The sequence below is a fragment of the Copadichromis virginalis genome, linkage group LG3 (genome assembly GCF_057382275.1).
Source record: "Copadichromis virginalis isolate Kocher_CV1m ecotype Utaka linkage group LG3, C_Virginalis_male_GT1.1, whole genome shotgun sequence".
Classification (NCBI taxonomy): Eukaryota; Metazoa; Chordata; class Actinopteri; order Cichliformes; family Cichlidae; genus Copadichromis; species Copadichromis virginalis.
Window position 1 is genome coordinate 32,886,306 of NC_140620.1, and position 20,774 is coordinate 32,907,079.

At 39.4% G+C, this 20,774-nt stretch overlaps 1 protein-coding gene across 1 annotated transcript; it reads left to right on the plus strand.

The window, feature by feature from the left end:
- Nucleotides 1–1,582: 1,582 nt before the first annotated feature.
- Nucleotides 1,583–19,924, plus strand: gc2 (guanylyl cyclase 2). The gene is made up of 25 exons (XM_085439628.1): nucleotides 1,583–1,635; nucleotides 3,549–3,756; nucleotides 5,316–5,444; nucleotides 5,562–5,741; nucleotides 5,905–6,022; nucleotides 6,567–6,868; nucleotides 6,972–7,103; nucleotides 7,364–7,467; nucleotides 7,609–7,727; nucleotides 8,436–8,520; nucleotides 8,676–8,772; nucleotides 8,899–9,021; nucleotides 9,225–9,305; nucleotides 9,722–9,898; nucleotides 10,014–10,170; nucleotides 10,257–10,406; nucleotides 11,400–11,548; nucleotides 11,666–11,829; nucleotides 11,957–12,149; nucleotides 12,240–12,414; nucleotides 12,948–13,046; nucleotides 13,174–13,268; nucleotides 13,363–13,448; nucleotides 15,278–15,378; nucleotides 19,863–19,924. The coding sequence occupies exons 1-24, from the start codon at nucleotides 1,583–1,585 to the stop codon at nucleotides 15,375–15,377; spliced, it is 3,276 nt and encodes a 1,091-aa protein (XP_085295754.1). The 3' UTR covers nucleotide 15,378; nucleotides 19,863–19,924.
- The last annotated feature ends 850 nt before the right edge of the window (nucleotides 19,925–20,774 follow it).

The window sequence follows — 20,774 nt, forward strand, 5'->3', positions numbered from 1 at the left end:
TTTAGAGCTTTAAGTGGCAGCAAGAGGTGTAGATGCCTGAAAAGATTCCAGGGACTTATTCAGGCTTTAATATCTGTGGAAACACTCACCTCAGTTAGTGGGACAGTTTCAAAGAATATTATGTGTTTTGTATGCGAAAGGGTGCAAATAAATGTGAGTTCCCCTACTTACAAAATTGTGGTTTCTACAGCCCTCTACCAATTCTGTCAAGATGACCGGTCAAACATCTAGCCAGAAATATGCCACAAACTAAAAACATCTAGTTGTGGTGCATCTTTCTAAGGAATAGTTAACCATAGTTAATCAGTGAGAGTGTATATATACACTATACTGCCAAAAGTATTCACTCACTCATTCAAATCATTGAATTCAGGTGTTCCAATCACTTCCATGTTCACATGTCTATAAAATCCATCACCTAGGTATGCAGACTGCTTCTACAAGAAGAATGGGTCGCTCTCAGGAGCTCAGTGACTTCCTGTTCCAGTGAATTCCTGTGCAATATGACTAAACATTTCACAGTCAGCTGTTAGTGGTAATAGAACAGAGCTGAGGCGCATAGTGCACAGAGGTCGCCAAATTTCTACAGCGTCAGTTGCTACAGACCTCCAAACTTCATGTGGCCTTCACATTAGCTCAAGAACAGTGTGTAGAAACCTTCATGGAATTAGTTTCCATGTATACCAGGCTTACATCAGCAACAATGCAAAATGTTGGATGCAGTGGAGTAAAGCACACCTCCACCAGCCACTAGAGCAGTGGAAACATGTTCTCTGGACTGACGAATCATGCTTCTCTATCTGGCAATCTGATTGATGAGACTGAGTTTGGTGGTTGCCAGGAGACGGTACTTCTCTGATTTATTATGCCAAGTGTAAAGTTTTAGGGAAGGCGGATTATGATGTGGGGCTGTGTTCAGGAGTTGGACTCGGCCCCCTTAGTTCCAGAGAAAGAAATTCTTAACGCTTCAGCATACCAAGACATTTGGACAATTTCATGCAGTTCGGGGAAGACCCCTTGTTCCAACACTCCAACATGGCTGCACACCAGTGCAAAGCAGGGTCTGTAAAGATACGGATGAGGCCCTCTCGTTCAAACATCAATGTGTAAACTGCAAATGGTGGGCCAGCATCGAGTATAGGATGTCAGTAAAACTCACATGTGTGTGAAGATACAAAAACTACACTGAGATAAATTAAATTATGTTGTCAATACAACGAGCTTAATTTGTTCTTGTTCTACAACTAACACATATGAAAATATGATTAAAGCCCAGCGATGATAATGGACATGGTTTTCACTTCCCCTTCTCAGTCAGTGCTGCTTACCGCTCCAAAAGGTCCTGATTGGATTTGATATAATCTGACAAGCCGGCCAGGTCTCTCACACACACACACACACACACACACACACACACACACACACACTTATTCCAGGTCATCTGATACACACAAATGCACAAGCTTCTGCAGACTCACTAGCTGACTTAAATGTATGACTCTTCATAATGCAGCAATACTAGACAACTTTACGGACTAAATTCCAGGATGTAAACAAAACGAGAAGATGGAACAAGTCGTAAATGTGGCAGTTTGGTGCAGAAGATTTGCCTCTCGTCCCTCTCACCAAAGCATGGTAAGTAACCTGAAAATAAAAACAATGACAGGCATAACAAGGAACACCTTGTCATAGTTAAATACTGCAAATAAAATTAGATAGACATGAAAAATGAATTAGCCGCAGCTGAGTAAGAGTAAAGTTGCAAAAATCGGAAGAAATCCACTACTTCTTTAAAATGTCTCAAGCACAAGTATAAACGTGTAAAATTCACACACCGAGAATCTGCAAAATCTGAGTACTAAAATCCTGTTATAACGCTATGAAATATGAGATATTTGAGAGCCAGGCCACTTGGATTTATCTTTTTGTGTTCATAGCACTGATAATAATTTTACACGAGGATTATGAAACAGTACAAGGTCACACCAGATAATCCTGTTGTACCCAGCTGATAAACTGTTGACATGCTTTCAGGTATAGTTACATTAAAACTCAAATATCTGTTACTGGAGTTTTTACTAACTAACCTGGTTGAAGAGAAATTTGCTGGCAGGTATCTTCTTCTTTAAAATCAGTAAGAATGCATTAGATTTTAAGATGTCACTGGTGTGTAGAAAACAAAGTCAATAAAATTGCATATCATGGACAAATAGTACAGAATAAACTCCCCGAAGAAATCTGTAAGGATAAAGTAGCATCCAGTAAATTTACAAATGCAGTAGCTGTAAGTACCCAAAACGATCATTACCACCGCCTGCAAACCATGTCCACATGTGTGAACATCTGGACATCCTTGATTGCATGTTCAGTTTTTGTAGTTACACTGTAAAACACGGGCTCTGGAATCCCTCTGGCAATTTTTTTTTACAAAGGCTTGTTAATTACAAATTAATTAAACTTAGCTTTAAGCAGTTTTTAGACATCTTTTTTTCCCTCAAGTATTTGAGGATATAATGCAAAGAGTTTGCTTATCCTATTTAATTCGTCTTTAAAAGAAAGAAAAAGAAAACAATTAATATAATGTTCTGAATTAAACACCTGCAGATGTAAGGTTTGATGGATGGATGAAATGAATAATCCAAGAAGAAAAAACAAACCAAAGCGCAGAGAGAAGGACACGGGCTTCACAAAGAAACCAGAAGGACTGAACAGGAATACGAAGAGAACTAGCTCAGAAACAATAAACAATTGAAACTAATTAGTGGTCTGCAGGGAGGAAAACAGGCACGCAAGTTTAAAACACTGAGGATGGGATCATTTAAAGTGAAACTATACACAAAACTACAAGCTCAGACTTCCTCAGCTCATTAGGTTCAAGTGATATTCAGAAAAAGACCGTTGTCTTTGTGACTGAACCGTTGCTTTCTTGGTAATTCAATCTAATACTTTTCTTTATTTTTAATGTTTTCTCAAATTTATTAAATTAACTTACATTTAAAAGATTTATAAGTTATGTCACCATTTCTCAAGCAAGACAAAATTATTTAGGTTACAGCTGAGTGGAGAAGAGTAAAAAAAAAAGTCTCATTATTGTCCCACAAAAGCATCAATTTCCTCTAAGTCAGAACTAAACTTGATGAGACTTGGAGTCAAATATCCTCAAACCTCTACAAAAGACAATCTAGATGGAAACACTGTATAACATTTCCCTGGTGCTTGCTGAATGTTTTTGAGGAAAGGAGCTCAAATGACAGGCTTTTCTTTCTTTCACTCATCTAAATTTTAGGGAAGCAACACTTTCACTTTCAGACTTTCCTCACCAACCTTCCTGTGAGCCTTGAGATGCGACAGCAACGCCGTGCCTTCACCTCCTTACCTCAGACATGGAAGAAGACACCAGAATCATCTCCTGATTTCTGCCTTTCCTACTCTGCTTTTATAATTAAGTCATCTCCCTCAGCTCATCCTCCTTCCTCCTTAAATCCATGTTGCTGCGCTCCAAATCTTCCTCCTTCCCTCACACCCCTTTCCTTTTGTGGCTTGTTGAGGTTCCTCTTCATCCTCCTGGCCTCCTTGTGCTTACTGCCCTGTCCAACCCAGGCAGCTTGGTTTCGGGTTGGAGTGGTGGGGCCCTGGGGATGTGACCCTCTCTTTGCCAAGGCCCTTCCCAGTGTGGCAGCACAGCTCGCTGTCAATCGCATCAACAAGGATGCCTCACTGTCCTATGCTGTAACATTTGAGTATGCAGTGCTGCAGGTACACAACTGACCGAAGCTCCACACATGATTCACTACTAGCATTATATTTGCTGATATACATGAACCAAGTACATTAAGATTATGGGCTACTCAGCAAGGAAAGCTTTGTTAGCAGTGTTGGGGAGTAACGGAATACATGTACCGCTGTTACATATTTAAAATACAAAATATGAGTAACTGTATTCCGTTACAGTTACTGTTTAAAAAGGTGGTATTCAGAATACAGTTACTTTGTTGAAATAAAGGGATTACACGGCGGTCTTTTCCTGTTTCATATGTTAGGCTATGGTCTCTCTATTTTTGGTAATTCCACGCCGATGGAAACCCAAACAAAACGCACATTAAGAGGCTCTAATGCCTGTGTCTCAATCTTGCGTCTCATAATGATGTGAAGAATATGAAGTGTTTAATATGAAGGCAGTAGGCAGAGTGTTACAGGTATCGCTGTAAAGAATGTAGCCTCATGGGCAGTGTAGTCCGTGCTGCAGGGAGAGTGGACTGCCATACCTGTTATGTGTCTGTGAGCGCGAGGAGGGAGAAAAAGGAGATTGGAAAAGTACGAGCTGTCACTGAGAAGAAACGGGAGCTGGAAGCATGTAAATATAATAATAACCACTGCAGCCAAAAAGAGAGCCTGACGAGCTCAGTTGTAAGTAAGCTATTAAGACTCGACTGTACACCGTGTTCGTGTTTTCCTCCGAAACAATACTTTTCGTTGGAGCAGCCTTTCAACGCCTCTCTCTGTCTCTCGCTAGCAAAGTTGACCCAGACAACAAAGTAAAGCTAGTTTTGGCTACGAGCCCGACACAGAACCAACGTATTAGCCAGAGGTCCCTTTACTACGGTTCAGAGCCGCGGACCTGTTTTATATACGCGCAGAACAGTTTTCTATACAAGATCGCTGCAAAAAGTGCAGCCTAATGTCCACCCAACTGTTGCTCATTTTATATTAATATTTAAAAATGTAGTATGGCGAGTAACCTTCAGTAATCGTAATAAATCACACAGCAATAGTACATTCATGTAGTTGTAAAAAAGCATGACAATATATTAAGTAATCCAAAGTATTCAGAATACATTACTGTCATTGAGTAACGTAACGGAATATGTTACAAAATACATTTTGGGGCATTTACTCTGTAATCTGTGGTGGAATATATTTTAAAAGTAACCTTCCCAACACTGTTTGTTAGACAACCAAAGTTAGCTTATTTAGCTAGCAACATTAATCTATAAATTAAGCCAAATAAACAAAAAAAACCAAAACAGGAACAAGCATTCAGAAAGTATGCAGAGGCAAAGAACACCTTATATTAAAGAAATTGCTCATCATTTAAACAGTATGCCACTATAATTTAACTTTGCATGTGCTATGCTGTTGAGTAGCTTTAACACTGGAAATCTTGAACAAACCTATATCCTTGCAAATATAATTTAGCTGCTCTACACTGCATGAAAGAAAATTGATGCATGGCTGTTTCAAGTTAATTTACCTAGTTTTTTTTCTGGCTGGTTTGTTTCAGTATTAATTTTTGGATTATTGGACATTTTTTTCAGGAGCCATGTGAGACATCCAGGGCACTGGAGGCATTTGTGGGTTTCCACACCAAAGCTTCAGGCTACATTGGCCCAGCCAACCCAGGCTACTGTGATGCTGCTTCAATGCTGAGCAAAGGCTGGAATAAAGTAAGCTGGAATGTGTCTACTACGCATCTTTAACACATCAGGAAGAAAAACTAATCATATTTTGCTGTGATTTGGTCTCGTTACAAACCCTTTTTCTTGTCTACTGTAATCTTCCAGGCACTGTTTCCTTGGGGATGTGTTGGCTATGAGTTGGATGATGTTCGCAGCCATCCGACTTTTGCTCGCTCGATGGCAAGACCTACCTGGGTCCTACTTAGTGTCATGAGCTACTTCAGGTGGGCTCACATTGGCATCATCTCTTCCTCTGAGGACATCTGGATGGAAACAGCAACCAAGGTTTGAAAACCTTTGTTTTCACATTTGGACTCCAAAAACAGCCACAGGTTTCTGAATGCTGCCTAGATACCTAGAAGAGTTACAACATCAAATACCTGATCATAAAGCCAAGACTATCAGTCTTTGAAGTTTTGTCTAGGCCATGTTTCTCTATCATGTCCAGGTGGCTGACGCCTTGAGGAGCCACGGCATGCCGGTCAGACTGGTCACTTTTATGGAGAACACACCTCACGGCATCAGACGAGCTCTCACCAAGGTCCGCAAGATGAGTGAAATACGAGGTCAGTATTCATTTATATTCATTTAAGTCTCAACTCACTTGCGCTCAACTGGATATTCGATGGTCAAGTAGTCATTTCTGTTATCATCTTCATTGACCCTGACCATCTGATGATGAAATTTATGTCACTTGCACCTGAGTAGACATTTGCAAACTAGTGGATTAGCGAAATCTAAATGAGGGTTTACGCAATCGAGTTAGTAGGAAGTACCTTAAACCTAAATTTCTTATGCAACCCTTGTGGTTACATAAAAACTTCCAGTTTTTTATGGTCTGCAGGAAAACAGTTTTCAACTTGCTTGTGCTACAACCTTAGTAAACATTTTCCTGATTATTTAAGGACTCAGTTGCTAGTGTCATATCAGACTGAGTACAATATGAAATTTTGATAATTGAGCTCATTTTGATTATAAAGGAAGGAAATGCATATTGGCTAACAATTTGTCAATCAGTAGAAAAACATTTACTTTTTTTCACATTAAGACAATGTCAGTCAATGATGAAACATGTCAGATCTTGATGTTCAGTCTCATTTCTCGTCCCAGTTGTGATCCTCTGCATGCACTCGGTTCTGATTGGTGGCACAGCCCAGAGGCTTCTACTGGAGACGGCCTACGATATGCAGATGATTGATGGCTCTCTAGTGTTTCTTCCTTATGACACACTGCTCTACAGTCTGCCCTACCATAATGTGACCTACCCAGCTCTGAAGAGAAACAACAAACTGCTGCGGGCCTATGATGCCGTGCTGACCGTCACCATCGACTCACCCCGGGTGTCGTTCTACGAGGCTTATAGAGAGGCCATGGAAAGAGGAGAGGTGGCGAGTACGTTGAAACCCCAGCAGGTGATGCACGGAAAGAGATTTTAATACATTAAGCATTGTCTTTCTATTGAAGACATTGCCATAAGCAAAGCAGCTGAAGTTGACATCTCTGTGTGTGCTGTAGGTATCGCCTCTGTTTGGTACCATCTACAACTCTGTCATCTTCATGGCTCATGCAGTGCATCGGGTTCGGGAGTCCAGGGAGTGGATGTCTGGAGGAAATTTGGCACGACAGAGCCAAAACTTGGCCTTCCAGGTAATGAGACACAGCACTGGGTCTACTTTTTTTATGCCTAATTTCTTGCTGCTGTTGTAGGCTTTCCATCTATTTCAGTTTCTGAACCTGGTTTACTGTACAATATAACTCTAAAAAGTTACTTTTCTCAATAGGTAATATAGTGCATTTCTGTATTAAATTATTTAATAAAATAGAATAGCCTATATGATAAGATGAGAAAGATCTATACAAAGGATAAACGGACGTACCCCTTTTTTTTTTTCTTTTTTTTTTTGCAGGGCTTCAGTCACCCAATTACAACTAATGGGTCTGGAGCAGCTCTGCTGGAATACCTCATACTGGACACAGATGGAATATCTTGGGAGCTGAAGCCAACACACAGGTATTTAAGAGCTGAGATTACATGTTTAGTGTTTTATTCTGTCTGACTAGGAAATGAAGGAATGAAGGCAAGTCAAGAGAAATGCTGTACTAGTGCAGATACCATTCAAAATTAACAACTGATCTAACTGACTAATGACAGGGTCGACATGGAGATCGGTATGGTCCGCTTCCTGGGTAAAGACATCCATTTCCCTCGAGGTTATGGACCCAAGAAAGACGCCTCATGCTGGTTTACTCCAGGAGTCATCTGCTCAGGAGGTGAGGATGTAGCAACTTTGACTTCGTCCATTGGGTTACTGCTGTGAAGCTAGAAAAGGCACCAACACCACAAATACAATACATTCAAGACTGGACTGTGTTTCAATGACTTAAATGACTAGCCTATTAAAACTCAACACTTTCCTAAAAAGGCATAATTTTAAGCCATTATAAAATAATGAAATAACAATAAAACGGTTGAGTTACACAAAAAAATCCTAACCCTTAAAATAGTTATTGAGGAAATTAGCTAAAAGAAACAAAAACCTGTATTTTTCTGCGGTAAGGTTGGACATTTTAACAGGGGAGTCTATGGGGCTTGACTCATGAAGGCAGCCCTTTGTGGCCATTTAAGGAACTGTAAGTTGCTGCTTGGCAAGGACCAAGCACACATCTATACACAGTATGTCACGTTGATCTCTGTGCTCTGGATGTTTCAGTGTACATTTGATATATTTAAGAATGATACATGACACTTCAAACAAATATATAAATATATGTGCAGTTCCAAGAAAGTGTTTGTGTTTTGTTTCAAAAATTTCATTACAAGTATTTGTACCGTTGGAAGTGTCATACCTACTTCAAAATTGAATTTAAACTAACAATTAAAATTAAAGCTTTGACAATATAAGCTAGTAAATGTTTGCATCTAATTACAGATTTTTTTAAGATAAAATTTGTTTTTCGACTTCTTCTTCTCTGTTCCAGGAGTGGATTTGTTCTCAACCATAAGTGTGCTCCTTGGGGTGATTGCTGCCTTTATTGTTGCTGTGCCACTAATTTACTGCATCAGGTACAAAGATGTCTTAAAACATGATGTTATTGAATATTAGTATAAATTAAAATCTTTCCAGGTAAAAACTTTAGAACTTATCATCATGTAGCTGTTTTTCTGATATCTCCATGCCTCAAGCGTTAACTTTCATCAACCTCCCTTATTTCCATCAGGCGACGGATAAATCAGATCCGGCTGGTCAGAGGTCCCAACAAGATTTTACTTACACTGGCTGATGTCACATTCATAAACCCATCGCTTAGCAACAAGGTCAGCCTCCGTCTACTTAGAATTCTGAATTCTTAATTTAACATTTTCCTGTATTTATCCAAACTGAAAATATTGCGTGATGTAAAGTTGAAACCGACTGACAAATAATTTTCTTCCTCTCTGTAGAAGCTGAGTCTGGATGACAGTAGGACTAGCGGCATGAAGAGCACGTCTGAACGCAGTCTTGCCTCAACGATTTCCACCCAATCGCCAGCCACCTACGAAAACTCCAACGTTGTAATTTTTGAGGCAAGGCCATCCATTTATGAGCTGCAGTGCAACAGTTTCGAAACTGTACAGAAATAAAACGGTTACAGATTGCTCCATGTAACTCATGCAGCATTGGTCCAGCATGGATGTGCAAAAAATACTAAAATTAAATTGATTTACATGGCTTAAAAGCCTAAAAAGATGTCTAAGTATTTGCGCTGTTTGGTGTTTTTCTCCACTAGGGGGACTGGGCGTGGCTGAAGAGACTTCCTTATGGGACATTTAGCAGCATCAATCCCAAAACAAGTGATGTGTTTGAACTGGTACGTGATATTGTTACATGACAAAGTAGATATTTTTTTAGTTTAACTACTTTTTTCATAAAGACAACATCTGACAACCTCCCATGTATCCTTAATTACATGTTTTGAAAAAACCTTAGTTTACATGATTAAAGTCGTGGTTTGGCGTCCATTAGAGTAGTTTCTGGGTTTCCAGCTTCAGGGATTTCTCTTAGTAGGCTTTCATGGAGTAAAGACTTAAATAATGTCATACATTTTTACCGAGAACCAGAAAAAAATGTCAGTGCACTCACTGCCACCATGAACATGAGTATGAGGTTCTCAGCTGATGACATGGTGTTTTGTTGCAGAGACAGATTCAGTTATACCTTCTTCTTGTTGTAATCCTTGGTCTTATAAGCCCAAAAACGTGAAAATCAAGATGTTTCTGTCTGCAGATGAAGGACATGCGTCATGAGAACGTCAACCCTTTCCTTGGCTTTTTTCATGACTGTGGCGTATTCGCCATTGTGACTGAGTTCTGCTCCAGAGGCAGCCTCGAGGACCTGCTCCTAAACGAAGACGTCAAGCTCGACTGGATGTTCAAGTCATCTCTGTTGCTGGATCTAATTAAGGTGAAAGGCAGATAGCAGGAACACGAGTATTTTTTGGTATTTTTTTTAGACAAGGAACATATCCTTGTCTGCAGTCAGGATTAATCAAAGATTTTTAAAATGTTATACTTTTAAGGGTATGAAGTATCTCCATCACCGTGGAGTGTCTCACACTCGTCTAAAGTCTCGCAACTGTGTGGTGGATGGACGGTTTGTCCTGAAGGTTACAGATTATGGCTACAGTGAGGTCCTAGAGGCTCAGAGGTTCCCTTATATTGAGCCACATGCAGATGGTGAGACAAACTATGCAACAGGAACAGTTACTTGAAAAAAGCACTACCAACCTGTTTTTAAAATAATGCCCTCATCTTTGTGCAAGAGTTACTTTGGACTGCTCCAGAGATCCTGAGGAGTGGCCAGGCAGGACTACACGGGACTCTACCCGGTGATGTGTACAGCTTCGCCATCATCATGCAGGAGGTGGTGGTGAGAGGGCCTCCATTCTGCATGCTGGACCTGTCTGATAAAGGCAAGAGAATAGCTTCACAATAATAAACCTCCCAAAGCTAGTAGAAACGCACAAGTCCAGACTCAGAGAGATTAGACAGCTTCAATTCTTGACAAGATTAGATTCTTCTATGAAAAGATTAATCCAATTTAAAGGTTCCAGCAGGCAGAAATCTAGAGTGAACCTGTGAACATAACATGCAACTTAGCAAAGAACCAGTTTTAAATTGTATCTTTGGGTGCTTGGGTACTAGCAGCTTAGTTTGTTCCCATTTCTTTGGTTGAATGTACAAAAAATTCAAAAGACATGAGGTCAGGAGAGAGGAGCACATTGTGTTTACAGTCATCTATAAGACACAGTAGGGGCTCTTTGTTGCTGCACTTCAGCCAGTGGATTTGGAGATCTTGTCAAAATTGATGGAATTATGAATGCAGAAAAGTACATTCAGATTTTGACCACAATGCAATACTATCTGGAAAACATTAAAATGGCAACATTTTCATTTTCTGGCATGATAATGATCCCAAACACACTGTCAGTGCAGTAAAAATGATACCTGGATAGAAAAACGCACAGTGGAGCACCCTTAGTCATGGATTTAGTCATTAGTCATTAGGGCCTGGACCTTAACATTGTTGAAGCATTTTGGGATCATCTAAAGGCAGCCAACATCCAAAAGAAGAGCTTAATATGTCCTTCAAGAGATCTGGAAAACTATTCCTGAAAACTACTTAAAGAAATGACAAGAAGGCTGCCTGAGAAAGTTGAGGCTATGTTGAAGAATAAAGGTGTTCATACCAAATACTGACCTTTAGGCTGGTTAGAACTGTACAAGCTCTGTTTCTTTCTTATATACTGTATTTCTATGTATGTTTGCAGATGTTTCAATACATCACTGCACATATGTTCTTAGCCAAATGGGGGAGGTGTAAAGTTGATCAAAGTTGTTTCCTTCTGGATCAGTTTACTTACCAGTACTGGCATCCTCATTTAACTGGTGTTTCTGTGTTTTAGAAATAATAGAGAAGCTGTGTAAGCCTCCTCCTCTGTGCCGTCCAGTGGTCAGTCCGGACTATGCTCCAATGGAATGTATCCAGCTGATGAAACAGTGCTGGAATGAACAGCCAGACAAGCGGCCGGTCTTTGATGAAATCTTTGACCAGGTAGGGCTATTACAAAATATACATTTTTATTTTGAGAAAATATGTTTGAAATAATATTAGAAATAATTTCTTGGAGAACTCTGGTGGGTTTTGAGGATGTCGATGTTCTCATTCCAGTTCAAAAACATCAACAAGGGGAAGAAAACCAACATCATTGACTCTATGCTGAGGATGCTGGAGCAGTACTCGTCTAACCTGGAGGAGCTAATCAGAGAGCGGACAGAGGAGCTGGAGATAGAAAAACAGAAGACAGAGAAGCTTTTGACTCAGATGCTGCCTCCGTAAGTAATTATTTTCAATGGTATAAAGATGAGGATAATGCTGTTACCTTTACACGTTATTTGATACCTGGCTCTTTCCTCCTGTTTACCTGGCCACAATCACACTTATTTTCACTTTTTTTTCCAGGTCTGTGGCAGAGGCTTTGAAGGTGGGCGGGACAGTTGAACCAGAATATTTTGACCAGGTGTCACTGTATTTCAGTGACATTGTTGGCTTCACCACCATCTCAGCTAACAGCGAACCCATTGAAGTGGTCGATCTCCTCAACGACCTCTACACCCTCTTTGACGCCATCATAGGAAACCATGATGTCTACAAGGTGATAATCTTTTATGTAGTCGTACTGTGGCTTCTGGTATTAAATCTCATCACATGACACTGATGCTTATTCATTTCTGATCTCCTCCAGGTGGAGACAATAGGCGATGCTTACATGGTAGCGTCAGGTGTTCCAGTTCCTAACGGCATCCGACATGCCACAGAAATAGCCAACATGGCTCTTGACATTCTGAGTGCTGTGGGGACCTTTAAAATGAGACACATGCCTGATGTTCCAGTGAGGATACGAATAGGACTTCACACAGGTATTAAAGCATTAGTGCAATATGTGAAGGAGGGTTTTTAGTTGTACAGTTGTCAGTATAGAGTAATTTGAAGTAATGTACACTTCATGGTTATTTAAAATGTAAGCATATATGATGTGTCAATGATTTTTAGCATTTTTATTGGCACAAAATTCGATAAACTACCCGAAACCCAAAGCCATTGACTTTTAACCATTTAGAATATGGATACAGCTACTTTGCTGTCACACAAGTTTCCCTCTGAAGCCTCAATTTGAACCTCTTGGCTGTTGCCAACTTGTCATCAAGGTAGACATATGTAAAAGAGGACCCTCCTTTATTATTATTTTAGTCCAAACTGAGCCATAAATTATATGATTTTCAGTGAGACTTCAAATTGAAGTCATAAACTCATCACAAAAAAATGTACTAACTGACTCACTGGCAAGTTTATTAGGTTAAATATCTAATCAGCCAATCATGTGGCAGCAACTCAACACATTTAGACAAGGAGAAATTGTCAAGTTGACCTGCTGTGTACGTATGTGTTGTAGGTTCGTGCGTAGCAGGTGTTGTGGGTCTCACCATGCCTCGCTACTGTCTGTTTGGAGACACAGTGACCACTGCCTCTCGTATGGAGTCCAGCGGGATGCGTAAGTTGCTAATCTATAAACGGAAAAATCAGTAGATGGATGAAATAGCCAGACATGAACGTGGACTTGTTGTGAAGTCACCTTTCTTCACCTGGAAATGTATCTTTTAAACATTTATCTGTTACAGCTTACAGGATCCATGTTCATCAGAGTACAGTGAAGGTCCTCCATGAACTAAATCTTGGCTACAAGTTGGAGTTGAGAGGAAGGACAGAAGTCCGGGTACAGCCCTTAAACACAAAATATGGGTTTCACCATTATGATCAGATGAAGTGAAAATACAGCCTCTTATAGTTTCTTTCTATATCTTTCTCAGGGGAAAGGAATAGAGGAGACCTACTGGCTCGTAGGGAGAGATGGGTTTACCAAACCCCTGCCTGTTCCTCCAGACCTCAAGTCTGGGTAGGGATAAGTGACTTTTCTCCTTCTCCTGTGTTACTCTGCCTCTTCCTTTTTACCCTCAAGAGTACTGCACTGGTCCATCCACTAAAAACAATTCCCATGCTTGTTTTAGTGTAAAAACAGCAACACATCATGCCAAATTCTCTCACAGATAGAAATTTTAGTGACCATTAAATTATGTACAGATGGTTATTGTTGAATGTGAAAAATTAAACAAACACAAATAGGGAATGTAACATTGCATTTGGGATGATGAAATAAACACAACATATAGAAAAATCCAAATAATTCAGGTTTATAATAAAACTTAAAAAAAACCCCTTTCAGTTATTAATTGCTGTGTGTGTGATGACGTTTGTGTAAAGCTTTTTTAAGATTGGTCCAATTGTTGGGGAGCAAATAGTTTACATAAAGACATATACAGACATGCGCCATGACCATAATAGTAAGAAGTGCAGGTCAAACCCTACCTGACCTTTTGAGCTACTGTTATTTTAATTTAAAGACTACAACAGGAACCAGTTAATTTGGAGGGAATTTTTCAAAATAACAGCTCCTAGTTTGTTCTGAAAAGTTTACAGAAATATATCAGATTTTCAAAATAAATGACATCAAGTAGTTATTAATGACAGCTAAAGCAAAACAAAAACAAAAAATACCCAAAACAAACAAACAAAAAAAACCTTGCCCATCTACATTATAAATAATTCCACAGACTTATCAAAAGTATGAAGCTGAAATTTATTTTTAAAGCTGCTTTCTTTAAAAATGGACAGCAAAGAATAAAATGTGTTGGCTTCCCTATCCTACATGTGTTTGCAGATGTCTTCAACCTTACACAAATTATGACAAAGGTTGCACCCACTCCACCAAGATTGTTTTCTCTAACCATTTCCGAGTATCATCATGGGATAATTCATAATTTCGACAGCAAAACGGCACCAATTTAATGTCTCTGATGCGGAAGAACAGAAATTACTTCTGGTACCCTGGGATGCTTTATCAGATTTCTGATAATTCACTGGAGAAAACTTCAAAACGTATATTTTAAAGGGTCCTATCATCATGTGAGATCAGTCAAAATGTGTTTAGGCTCATTGTTAGCAGCTCCTAGTTTGATTCCAGGCCCATCTTCTATTTGTGATTCCTTCCTCAACTTTCTTAAAAGTTTGAATGTGAGAACCCGAACCATCCGAACAAAGCAAAATAAGCTCTTTAAAAAGGAAAAACTGAGAACAGTGTTTAGATTCTGGCTGGAAAAGCAGGTAGGGGAACTGAGTTGCTCCAAACATACTCTTAAATGTCATTTCATCAAATCTGAAAAGTCAAACATAATTACTAATGTTTTCTGTCCATGGTGGTTAAGTTTAGATGCAAAAACTGGATGAAAGGTTGAGTTAAAAGGAGAAAACACTGACTGCAGGTATCCATCAGAATTAATATTGCAACTGTGTTACTGCTACTAACAAAACCACAACTTATAACTTACAACACATTTAGGTCATTTCAGACATTTGGAAAAAAAAAACCGCTTACTTTTTGGAGTACGTAGTTTTATAGAAGTTTTTACACATTCACATTTATTCCCATTTACAGCTGTGAGTTTGTTGGTAATGGCTTGGTGTGCCTTGTTCACTTAAACTGTACACTGAGCACAAGATTTCAGCCTTACAGCATTACAGGATAAAGCTGTGGACCTAAGCAGTGGCTATTACTATAAATCCACCTGTCAGCTAATCTGTTCTTTGGAGAGAAAGCCAAGCCATTGCAGGACTACACTGTGTGCGTATGTGTGTGCTGTCATCACGCTGTTCACTTCATCTCAACAGGCAAATGGCCCATGGGCTGCAGATGGCCGAGATAGCCCAGTACAAGAAACAGAAAGCCGAGAAACAACAACAAGAACAACTTGCAAAGAAGAAAAACTGAGGTAATGTTATGCATTGTAAAAAAAATGTATAACATTACTGGCTTGGTTGGCAACGTTACTCATCATTGGGCAAACATATGTTGGGGAATGAACTGTCTCAGTGCAGTTTGTTTGCATTTGATTGGGTTTTAAATGTGACACCTTCAAAGTTACACAAGAAATCTTAGCCACAGCATGAAGCAGCTTGTCATATAAATGGGAATCTGGTACAATAGCTCTTTGAGCTTTTTCAAAAAAAGGCCTGAGCCAACATATATGTTTCCCAACCAGCTGTTGAGCGGTTGCTGGAGCTTGCTTGCTGGTCCTAAAGATGATGTTCTGCCAATAACCTCCTTGCAATTGCTTTGGTCACTACCAGATTGCCTTGGTTACCCATAGTTGGGTTGGCAACCCATAGTTACATGGAACTCATCAACTTGTAACTGCAAACACTTTTTAACAAACCACCAAACAGTAATGAAACTTTCAAAAATAAGTTGTGCCTTAGCACTGAAACCAGCATATTTCAAAAGGAGAAACTTATGGTCCCAATTTCTAATTTGTCAAGTCCTGACTGGGGCCTATTTATTATGCCAATCATTATTACTTGAGAATTATTGATCATACAAAAAGCCTGCAGACATGAAAAAGTGGTTAGGAAATCTAATGTTTGAATAAATTTCTTCTGTTCATTCATTTTACCGTTACACTGTTACTCATATCTGATGTGAAGTTTCTTGCAGCTTAAACTAAACAAAAGATTTCCTGTGGGATTTTGAAGTCGGTCAAGAGACAAGTAAATGCAAACAAAAACGGCAATATCTAAAGACAGTTCAAGGGAGAGATGTGGGGATTTTGTCCATTAAATACAGGGAGTGCAGAATTATTAGGCAAATGAGTATTTTGTCCACATCATCCTCTTCATGCATGTTGTCTTACTCCAAGCTGTATAGGCTCGAAAGCCTACTACCAATTAAGCATATTAGGTCATGTGCCACTCTGTAATGAGAAGGGGTGTGGTCTAATGACATCAACACCCTATATCAGGTGTGCATATTTATTAGGCAACTTCCTTTCCTTTGACTTGACAGGCTCAGAAAAGTCAAAAATAGTGAGATATCTTGCAGAGGGATGCAGCAGTCTCAAAATTGCAAAGCTTCTCAAGCGTGATCATCGAACAATCAAGCGTTTCATTCAAAATAGTCAACAGGGTCGCAAGAAGCGTGTGGAAAAACCAAGGCGCAAAATAACTGCCCATGAACTGAGAAAAGTCAAGCGTGCAGCTGCCAAGATGCCACTTGCCACCAGTTTGGCCATATTTCAGAGCTGCAACATCACTGGAGTGCCCAAAAGCACAAGGTGTGCAATACTCAGAGACATGGCCAAGGTAAGAAAGGCTGAAAGACGACCACCACTGAACAAGACACACAAGCTGAAACGTCAAGACTGGGCCAAGAAATATCTCAAGACTGGTTTTTCTAAGGTTTTATGGACTGATGAAATGAGAGTGAGTCTTGATGGGCCAGATGGATGGGCCCGTGGCTGGATTGGTAAAGGGCAGAGAGCTCCAGTCCGACTCAGACGCCAGCAAGGTGGAGGTGGAGTACTGGTTTGGGCTGGTATCATCAAAGATGAGCTTGTGGGGCCTTTTCGGGTTGAGGATGGAGTCAAGCTCAACTCCCAGTCCTACTGCCAGTTTCTGGAAGACACCTTCTTCAAGCAGTGGTACAGGAAGAAGTCTGCATCCTTCAAGAAAAACATGATTTTCATGCAGGACAATGCTCCATCACACGCGTCCAAGTACTCCACAGCGTGGCTGGCAAGAAAGGGTATAAAAGAAGAAGAACTAATGACATGGCCTCCTTGTTCACCTGATCTGAACCCCATTGAGAACCTGTGGTCCATCGTCAAATGTGAGATTTACAAGGAGGGAAAACAGTACACCTCTCTGAACAGAGAGGTGTACAACATTGCAGAGAGTACACCTCTCTGCAATGTTTCTGCGTGCAGCAGCAACATTGCGTGCTGCTGCACGCAATGTTGATGGTGAACAGATCAAAACACTGACAGAATCCATGGATGGCAGGCTTTTGAGTGTCCTTGCAAAGAAAGGTGGCTATATTGGTCGCTGATTTGTTTTTGTTTTGTTTTTGAATGTCAGAAATGTATATTTGTGAATGTGGAGATGTTATATTGGTTTCACTGGTAAAAATAAATAATTGAAATGGGTATATATTTGTTTTTTGTTAAGTTGCCTAATAATTATGCACAGTAATAGTCACCTGCGCACACAGATATCCCCCTAAAATAGCTCAAACTAAAAACAAACTAAAAACTACTTCCAAAAACATTCAGCTTTGATATTAATGAGTTTTTTGGGTTCATTGAGAACATGGTTGTTGTTCAATAATAAAATTATTCCTCAAAAATACAACTTGCCTAATAATTCTGCACTCCCTGTAGAAAGTCCTCTTTTTTTTATCACTGACAAAACTCAGTTCTTCTACTTTACAAGTTTTTAAAATGAAAATGTCACATGTGGACCATTCACCACATCACTGTTGTCACTCGAAATGTTTGAGCTAATCATAAACTTAGTTTTTTAAAATTTCATCTGTTTAAGGTTCTTACCCCATCAGAGGGAAATATTCCCAAAGCAAGCTTTTCGTTTAATGTGGTGATGTACCGACACCAACTGACCTGGGCTGAAATGTGAAATCTGATATGTCATGGTGCTTCTTCATACATGTCTACAGTACAGATGTTTTATTTTCATTAGTGCACCTCTAAATTGACTATGTACTGAGGAAACACCACGAATGTCTATATAATTGTTTGTATTTATGACCTTGTCTGTATAGATGTTATTTCCAATGTTTACTTCCTTTTTTTCTTTTCTTAAATGTACAGTCATGTGAAAAAGAAAGCTTTCACAGGAGTCTATGCAGTTGTGTGAAATCTATGTTTTGCTTGTGGTCACTGTCCTGTTACATTATCCATATAGGGCCAAACTTTATTTGTCAGACAGATTTCCTGACACCTCTGAAATACCTTGGTATACAGAGGAGTTCATGGTCAACTCAATGACTGCAAGCTGTCCAGGTCCTGTGGCTGCAAAACAAGCCCAAATCATCACCCCTCCACCACCGTGCTTGACAGTTGGTATAAGCTTGTTTATGCTGATGTGCTGAGTTTGGTTTTCTCCAGACATGGCACTGTACATTATGGCCAAATATTTCCTCATTTGGTCTCATCTGTTCAAAGGACATTGTTCCAGAAGTCTTGTGGTTTACTCGACTTGGAAACTTAAGCTATTCTTTTTAGAGAAAAGGTATCTTCTGGCAACCCTTCCAAACAAGCCATACATGTTGAGTCTTTTGCTAATTGTGCTGTCGTGAATTTTAAGTTTGAACTAACCGAGCCCTGTAGAGTCTGAGATGTAGCTCTTGGATTTTTTGCAGTTTCTTTGAACATTGAACATGATCTGACCTTGAGGTGAATTAGCTGGGGTGTCGACTCCTGGGAAGACTATGACATTGTGTTAACAAGCACCTGAATACTCCAGACCACCAAACTACTGAAACTTCCGCTCTCTGATACTTCCCATTGGAAGCAGTGTACTTAGTTTGTCGCAGGATTTCAGAGAGTCCTGTAAAAACTTTCTGTTTCGCATGATTGTACTTGTTGTTAATTCCTGTGTTTCAAACCTTCCAAAATGAACTAAAGCCATCAAGAGACTGTGAAGAAACAGTTACTATAACTTCATGCTCAAAGTTTCTACTGTGTTGAAGATATATAGATACAGGTTGAACTGGGGTTGGCCTATGCTTTCACGTATTACCAGTTTGTAATTCTAGAATTCAAACTAAGCCATTAGGAGCACATTGCTTTTTAAAATGGCAGCATAACAAAGCCTCAATAAGGAAATAGGTGTAGCTAGTTAAAGTTTAAAAAAAGCAGCAGTACACACCCAAAAACATCTAAACACATAACAGTAATTAGATTTTGCAGATGGTAATTGCATAAAGTACCTTTAAAGGTATTGTTCAACATCCTGTTAAAAAGTCAGATTAATGCTACTTTAGCAATTTAGCTAACTAATATCTGGTTAGCTAAAGTGAGCTAAACAACTTGCTAGGCTATGCAGATATTAAAAGATATGAAAATTTTGCCTAACTTATGAAAAGTCATCTATTTGGCTGTTTTAATTAATAAAACAGTTTTTGTTCTGGTTCCAGACCTAAAGCTAAGCTATGCTAATCACTACCTGACTATAGGTCTTATATGGATACGAGTGTTAGTGATTTCGTCGTCATAGCGAGAAACTAAAGAAGCGTATTCCCCAAAATGTTTCATTTTTTCTTTTATATCTTTTTTGTAATAATTTACTCATAGCTGAAGCTAATTCCAACATTAAAAGAAGTAATCTTTTCCCATCTTGCGTTAATGTTCTGTTCATCTTTCCTTTTTCTTCCCCCTTTGATTGCTTCTCCTCTTCCTCTCAGCACCAGCATTTGCATTCCGAGGAAGCAGTCGAAGGACATGAAGCTAATGTTTCACAAGGCAGTGAAAAAAATCTCGCAAGTCCGTGTCGTGACGCAGCTCTACATGCAAGAAGACGACGACAACGTCATGATGACGCATCACTGAATGACCTGTAACTCATGACTTTGCCTCAACTGGACACCGGACAGTATCTCCAGCCTCCGCGCTATTCCAGTGGGGAAGAGCAATAGAGAAAATGGATACGATTACCATCTTGAACCTCCAGGGACATAAAACATGAAACTCTTTATGTCCTCACTAAAATTTGATGGTGATTTTCCACAGAGGGCAGTTGACAGGAGGAGGATGTGGCTAGTGAAAGTATCATTTCAGATTGTGTTTAAGTCTGTGTGCATTAGCGGCTTGAGCCAGGAGATGTAGTCCAATATGGAGCTATGAATAGAGGCCAGCAAGTCTAGACTCAGCAAAGCAGGGATCTGCAGAAGCTGTCTGTCAGCAGCTGAGGGGCAGAGCTAATCCAAACATCCCATTCCTTGGTTTCTGTCTGAAGGAGGAAGAGATGAGGAGAACCCTGCATTTGTATTTGAATAAATACTTATGTTTAGGTACTTGCAGTCCCTACTTGTAATTAGAAAAGTGAAAGGAAGTGAGTCATTGTCAGCAATGGCAGATTATTTGATTTTTTTCAATTTTTTTCCAAAAAATTTTTCCACCAAAATCATATAAAGGTAGTTAAAGGTTAAATCTTAAAAACACTTTTTTTGTTTTACTGCTAATATAAAACCCAAAGATATTAAAGTTACAATAAAAAAACCTAGGAAACACTTGGATTTGGATTATTTTAAATTATTAATTTAATCTTATGTTACAAAGGAAACACTCCTAAAATTAAAAGTCTGGATAAGGAGCAA

What these genes read in the sequence shown, in the direction of transcription:
- gc2 (XM_085439628.1), top strand. Translation starts at nt 1,583, where the DNA reads ATGTGGCAGTTTGGTGCAGAAGATTTGCCTCTCGTCCCTCTCACCAAA. An exon ending in TTGAGTATGCAGTGCTGCAG is followed by an intron (nt 3,757 to 5,315) that starts GTACACAACTGA and finishes CATTTTTTTCAG; the next exon opens with GAGCCATGTGAGACATCCAG. An exon ending in GCTGGACCTGTCTGATAAAG is followed by an intron (nt 10,407 to 11,399) that starts GCAAGAGAATAG and finishes TCTGTGTTTTAG; the next exon opens with AAATAATAGAGAAGCTGTGT.